Source organism: Pinus tabuliformis, chromosome 1_2 (assembly GCF_031772625.1).
Source record: "Pinus tabuliformis cultivar Carrire ecotype Pingquan chromosome 1_2, CPIR1, whole genome shotgun sequence".
Lineage (NCBI taxonomy): Eukaryota > Viridiplantae > Streptophyta > Pinopsida > Pinales > Pinaceae > Pinus > Pinus tabuliformis.
In genome coordinates this window covers 1173047585-1173055223 of record NC_142298.1, presented here as the reverse complement: position 1 = coordinate 1173055223, position 7639 = coordinate 1173047585, and the positions used below count along the sequence as shown (strand labels likewise).

At 35.2% G+C, this 7639-nt stretch overlaps 1 protein-coding gene across 1 annotated transcript; it reads right to left on the bottom strand.

Annotated features, from left to right (window-relative positions):
- Positions 1–3075: 3075 nt before the first annotated feature.
- Positions 3076–6763, bottom strand: LOC149210411 (disease resistance protein RUN1-like). The gene is made up of 7 exons (XM_089396715.1): positions 6645–6763; positions 6355–6462; positions 5715–6028; positions 5372–5523; positions 4239–5266; positions 3843–4124; positions 3076–3625 (listed from the first exon to the last, which is right to left on the bottom strand). The coding sequence occupies exons 2-7, from the start codon at positions 6433–6435 to the stop codon at positions 3614–3616; spliced, it is 1869 nt and encodes a 622-aa protein (XP_089252841.1). The 5' UTR covers positions 6436–6462; positions 6645–6763; the 3' UTR covers positions 3076–3613.
- Between the last annotated feature and the right edge of the window lie 876 nt (positions 6764–7639).

Below are 7639 nucleotides of genomic sequence, written 5' to 3'. Positions count from 1 at the left end.
ATTCTAATGGTCTCTTGTCTTGCTACTGGTGCAAATGTCTCTTCATAATTAATTCCATACTTTTGTGTGAATCCTTTAGCAACTAATCTTGCTTTGTGTCTTTCAACACTCCCATCACTGTTAAATTTAGTCTTATAAACCCATTTGGTGCCAATCTTTTTCTTGTCATGTGGAAGCTCTGTCAACATCCAAGTGTCATTCCTTTGAATGGAATCCATCTCCTCTTGCATGGCTTGCATCCAAACTTCATTAGTACATGCATCTTCAAAACAAGATGGTTCAAAATTAGCCTTGGCTAATGAAGCGAAATTGACTATCTCAACTATTGAGCTTTCTTCATGTGCTTGATTTGCACTCCTCTAATAAATATCACTCAATTCTTACCTTCCTTGTAGAACTTGGAGAAGAAGTTGGACTTGAACTTGATATTGAAGAAATTGATGAAGGGTTGCTTGGTGGAGTTAACCCACTAGTTACAAAAACATTAGTTGGCTACTCATGATCAATATCAACAATTATATCAACATTCAAAACAGATTTTGTCTTCTCAACATGGCTTTTTTGATGATCATAAACTCCCCCTTCATAAAAAATTACATCTCTTAAGACAATAAGCTTGTTAGTTAGAGGATTATACAATTTATAAGCCTTGTTTGTCTCACTATACCCAATAACAATACATAACTCACTCCTTGCATCTAACTTTTTTCTATTCTAACCAGGTACATGCACATAAACCAAAAAACCAAAAACTTTGAAATGATTAACATTAAGCCTTTTTCCATCGCAAGCTCCATAAGGAGTCATCTTTTCGAGTGCACTGGTGGGGCTACAGTTGAGGATGTACACTGTTGTAGCAACTGCATCTCCCGAATAATAATTGCTCAATCCCTTAGTTTGTAACATGCATCTTTCCATTTCAACCACAATACGATTCTTCCTTTCAGCTATGTCATTTTGTTGGGGTGTGTATGTTGTAGTATGTTCCCTCCTAATGCCATTCATATCACAATAACTATGGAAATATTTTGAGCAAAATTCTCCTCAAGGGTCAGTTCGCAAACATTTGATCTTGCACCCTTTCTCATTTTCTATGAGGGCTTTGAACTTCTTGAATGTATCAACGGCCTCACTTTTGGCCTTCAAAAAATATACCCAACAATTTTGTGGGTAATCATCAATAAAAGTGATGAAATATGATGACTTACCCAAAATTTTAGTCTGCATAGGACCACATATGTCTGAATGAACAAGTTGAAGTGGGTGATGAGCCCTCCATGCAGTGCCCTTTGGAAACCTTTCCCTTTCATTCTTTCCTTTAGCACATCCTTCACAAACCTCCTTATGCTCCTCTACCTTGGGCAAACTAGAAACTAATGCATGTGAGGTTAGAAAATTCAAACTGTGAAAATTTAAATGCCCATACTTGAGATGCCATAACCAACTTGAATCCACATAAACCATATTTGCAAGATTGTTGTTATGTTCATCAAACCTCAAGGGAAACATCCTATTTCTTGTCATAGGCACAACAGTGATCACCCTATTTTTCTTATTCTTATCATAGATAGTACATCTTATTTTCAAAGACTACTTTATAATTGTTCTCACATAGTTGCCAAACGCTCAACAAATTATGCTTCAATTGTGGAGTGTAATAAATGTCCTGAATACTCCTTATACCTTCTTTTGTTTGGACCTTCATAGCTCCTTTGGCAGCAACCTCCAATGGTTTATCATCACCAATCTGGATCTTAGATTTGAAACTTCCATCCTTTGTTGAAAGAAACTTTTCATTCCCTGTAATATGGTTAGAGCATCCAAAATCTAGGTACCAAACATCTTTACTAGTATTTTCACCTTTGGCATAAGATAAAAATAAGTGATCTCGAGGATACTCACCACCTTCTTGAGCATAGTTAGTATTTTTACCTTCTTTCAATATGCATTCTCTTTCAAAGTGGCCATACCTGTTACAATAGTAACATTGAACATTTCTCTTATCAAATCTACCTCTACCTCTTCCTCTGAAACTACTTCTTCCTCTTGAGCCACTTCTTCCTCTACCTCTTGAAGAATTTTGGCATTGCCATTTACCTTGACCTTGATTTATTTTGGCACTATTGTTGCTTGCATCTTCATTCTTTGTAATTTGTAATTTAGAGAAAAAAATATTTCTCTACACCTTCAAAAGTGTCCTTCAATCTTTCTTCAGGAGGCATCAAGGATCCAACCAATTGATCAAACTGTAGTTTTGTCAAATCCTTACTTTCTTCCATGATTATGAAAACATGAATCCTTTTGTGTTAAAGATCTCAATACCTTTTTAATTAAAACTTCATTACTTACAGTTTCTGCAGTGTAGTCATTTTATTGACCAGATCTTTGACTCTCACACTATAGTCACTAACACGCACCTTCAAATTCTCTCGCTTCAATGTCTGAAGCTTGACCACCTTAACTTGATCACTACCTTGGTAAGCTTCTTGTAGAGTCTCCTAGGCATCTTTGGCAGTTTTGCTCTTGATATTCTTGGAAATAAGCTCTTATCAAGAGCTATCTGATTATAAAACAAAGCTTGAGCATTCTTCTTCCTTGCTTCCTTTCTCGTTGTTCTTTCATTGGTTGTAAGGGAATTCCAATCAGGTGGCTCCTCATAACTTGATTCAACAATCTCCCACAAATATTTTCCAATAAAAAAGGTCAGCATCTTAATGCACCAATAATCATAATCATTCCCATCAAATTTTGGAATGGGCATCTGGTTAGAATTCGACATGATTAACTGATACCACTTGTAAAATAAAAAATGGCTTTTAAGTCACTTGAAACACACTCATTGTGTGAGCTCAAACCTGGTGTAAATCTCATATTGAATTAAACCATTAACTACATTGTTATATAGTAAACTTATTATTAATATGATTATCAATCAACTATCTAATCTGAAACAAATCTACTGACACTACCAATCTTCTCAAAGCTAATTCTGAGCACTGACCACCCTAATAATTTACTCTCTTAATTTTACAAAAAAAACAGAAAATCTGCTGACTTATTTTTCAGCAATTTTTTTTTCCGAGGAAAAAATCAAAACTTTTTATTAAGAGACTATAAAAAGTTTTACAAGCAATATTGGTCTTAAGCCATAACAGGTGGCTCATTTGTTTGCTGGTCTGCTCAACATTTTAGAGCTGCTTCTGCTGTTTTTTGTACCTGTACAGTCTTCCTCCCATTGGAGTCATAGGAAAACTCATGATGACAACCGAACAAAAAGCTGGGGTCTCCTTCAGCGGAAGGAAAACAACCCCATACATCAAAAAAAATATGAGTTTATAGACCGGAAGGTAAACATTAAAAAGTATGTATCTAAAACTGTTTGCTGTGGCTATATACCTGGAAGAAACTATAAGAAAACTGATAAATATATAAACAGAAATACATATATATCCGCGAAAAACTGCTGTCAAAAAAGAGGAAGATGTACTGTGATCAAAGCGACTGTATATAAGGAGGCAGATTTGATATGACTGACTGCCCCTGTCTGATCTCTTCTACTGTCCAGCTGCCCATATCCTGTTGTAAACCAGCCTTAGAAAGCTGGTCTGCTTCCTCATTCTTGTCCCTGTAAATGTGGCAGATAGAAAACTTATTAAAAGATGCCTTTAATAAAGATGTGCGTACCTTTCAAGGTCATCTGCAAATTATGCAATTACTGTTATATGAAAATAATATCTCAATTCATTAAAAACTAATAAAACTGCGCATGATATAGATTTATAGATATTCCAAGTAAATTGAGAAGAGAAATAACAGGGACCAGACATTTGAAGGGAACTTGCCTCGTTCAGTTTTTCTAAATCTTCCGATTTGCAGATTAAATGGCTCAACTTTAACTTCTTGAACTCTCCTAACTTTGACTTATCAAAAGGAAGATCAGAATCTCTCGCCCTGAATATAACCAGCTCTTTAAATATCTCTGTACATTTTCCCGCCACCTTTGTTGACTCTGCGAGTATAACAACTCTTAAAGATCTGTGCATCGAATCTAGTTTTGATGCCGGTACATAAAGTAAATTGCTGTCATCGCTGGACCATATGCCTTTGATCTTTTGAAGCTGGTCCTACATTATTATTAAATATTATTGAGTCAACCATAAGAATCAAGATGGGCATTTTATATTTTGAAACAAAACTGTATATGATATATTTTTGAGATTAGAATAGAGCTTCCGTACATTATCTTTCTTCAAGAACTTTTCAAAATCACTTGCACGGGTGAATCTGAATCTTTCTCCCTTCTTGTCGAGACCAATTGCCAACATCACATCGTGTACCCTTACAGTCATGCTTTTCACATCTTTCGTGACCAGCGCTCTGTCTTCAAGCATTTTCAGTTCTGCTTCTCCCACAATTTTTGAGAGTGTTTCCCAATCCCGTCCTTGGCAAAATACACAAATGTCTAAAAATATTTCTTTCAGAGTCTCCTCAAGGTTTTCGTAGGCGAAGATGCAGCACTCCATATCGTTCCCTATTTTACCATTCCAGTTGTTTTGGCTCGCTTCCAACACTGCCCCATAAGCTTGTTGTACATCTTTTTCAGAACTGATGAATCCTGCTACCACCATCATAAGCTTCGGGACTCCTTCACATATATTGACTAAGTCATTCAACTGGTGAGTATGTAGTTGCTGCAGACTATCACCATGCGGTGCTTTCTTGAAAAGATCCAATGCCTTTTCATGGGGAAGGCCTTCAATACGGTAGAATACCGGTTTTACTCCTCTTATTCTCACTGCATCTTTATCCCTTGTAGTCAGAAGCAACCTCAATTTTCTTGCATTCCTCATATTTTTAGGAAGAAGGTGATGAAGTGCATCTCGGCCCTGTTCAACTTTATCTGGAAGCAAGACATTGTCGATATAAATAAAAGCTGCCTCTTTCTCTAACATCTGTTCAATTACCTGTTGTCCTTCCTCGTACCTTCGGATCTCCGGGATTTCCGACTCTTCTCCCATCATCAAGTCTGTCAATATACATCTTTGCAACTCTATTACATCTGGAACCGAAGCTATAGTATCAAACAATCTAACATAAGAATATTTATATCCTTCTGTTTTTTCCTCAAACAGCCGTGCAAACACAGCGTCGGCAAGGGTGGTCTTTCCCATGCCACCAAAGCCATGCACGATTACTGCTACAGCATTTTTGTCAGTTTCCATTTCTAGCCGTTCAATAACATCTTTCAATGGAACTTCGATTCCAACTGTTGTAACAATATTTAAAGGCAAAAAAAATCAAAAACTTTCATAAAGTCCAATACAATAAAATTATTTAAAATAACATTTTTGCACAAATTACCACAATTTACCTGCGTCTTTAGGATATTCTGGATATTGTAGCTCTTGGCCTTTTCGTAGACGCATATCGATCTGGTTAATGACATCGAATTGACATAAACGCATTTCAGCCTGCGTATCCGCTAACTTTTTCTGAAATTTAGCCAGCGCTTCTCCGTTAAACCTGCATTAAGAAATTTCTTTACAAAGCATATTTCATAAAAGGGCTCTATGTCCCACATAAATCACAGACTAAAGAAGTATGTAAATTTATTTGAATTGGACGAGGAGGTTCCCACGATCTAGACGACACTGGAATTCAGAATCCATTTACCCAATGTTAAGAATACTAAAGTGTGTTGAGTGAGTAGTCACCTGGATAATTCTGAAGCGCCAATTTGAGTGCAACAATCGATAGAGGCTTCAACTATCAACATCGTTGCTTCTTTCATTCGAGCCTCCATCCTGTTCTTCAACCAAGGCCGTTGTTGGAGTTCTTGAACATACTTGGCCAATATATTCATCTGCTTCAATAGGTACAGACAGGCTTCTTTATTCGCAGAGACTGCTTCGTGTCGCTCCAAAATAGATGCCGCTACAAGAAAGCCTGTGGTAACCATGTGTGCCATTCCCATGCCCTTGAGAAAGCCCATAAGGAATGTCTTGCCGTGCACTGTTGCAATATCTTTCTGAATACCAACAGAGAAAAGCAAGAGCACTTATGATGATTGAATATATAGAAGGGTGAATATTGGCAAACATCAAATTCTTTATCTATCCCTTTTATTTCACCATTTCTCTATTTCATACCAACAAATTTCAAATTCGAATTCGAATTCGAATCTATCCTTTTTATCTCACAATTTCTCTATTACTTATCTATCTATCCCTTTCTCTATTTCTCCAATCTATCCCACTAGTTACTCTTCGCACAAGGATTGATCCGGAGCAATACTTCATTCATGTGCTATTAAGCCTTTCCACTTAAAAAAATCAATTAATCTTTAATACGTACATTGACTCCTTCAGAGACCACGTCTTTCAATCTCAAAAAGTTATCGGAAGCGAGACAGGAACCCACAGCCGCCTTTGGCATTGATTGGTTCTTTCCCTTCTTTTTCTCCTGTACCAAAAAGAGAACAAGTGAAAACAAATCCTCTTACATGTTTAATGTATACACTAAATCTTAGATAAGAATGAAGAGATTAAAATTGTTGAACCATTTCTAAAGAAATCAAGGCAAAAAGAGAAGTGATCTCAACCATTGAACTTCTCCACCCAGCGATCTGGTTGATCATTACCCACCGGAAGTCCAGAGTACAGTAACAATTTGATCGAAATAGTTTGACAGTGTCGTTTGGCAGTGTTCAAGGACCTTGAGCAATAACCACCTATTGCGACGAAGAACCAGTTGTCAACGCCATTACAATAGATTCATAACATCTAAAGACACAGATGCATACGCGGTAAGGCCTTTAAGAGGGTTGTATGAGCTGTGCACACGCAAGGTCATTAGCTTTTGCGTTTTTCTCTGTTTAAAATCTTTCTTTTTTTTGAGTTTTTTTCTTTCCATTCTTGTTTTTTATGAGCTTTTTCGTTCTTTCTTGATTTTCTACATAGAATTTTTTTTATGAGCTTTTGTGATTTTTTTACTTTCCGTGTTTTTTTGATTTTTTGTTGTTTTGTTTTCTGATTCAGATCAATCGTTAAAAGTGTTTCCACTGATCGAACGGATCAGGTTAAAAGTGTTGACGAAAAGTTGATGCATAGGAAAGGCCTATCGGCTTAACATAGGAAAGGCCTATCGGCCTAAATATATTTTATAATAAAATAATAAATAGAAATATAATTTATAATAAAAAAAAATTTAATTAAATAAAAGTTTATCCTCTCGTATATTAAAAAGACATATAAGAAATCAAAATGGAAAACTTAAATCATTTTAAATGATTAAAATTTATTTAAAATATTGATATTACTTTGCATTTAAATCTTGAGATTATAATAACATATGAAAATCAAAATAACAAAAGATTTTTATGAAAAATAATATTTATTTTAAATTAATTAATGGTGATTTCAATTCAAATTTTATATATAATGGATAGAAGTTATATTTTTATTTTAGATTTAAAAAATAATTATAATAAATATAAATTTTCTAAGCTAAATTTAAATTCAAATAATAATAAATAGAAATTATCTAAGCCAAACTTAAATTCAAATATCCATCATTGCCATTATAATCCCAACATTAATATGGATGGATGTTATTATGATCTCAACATTAATACTAATAA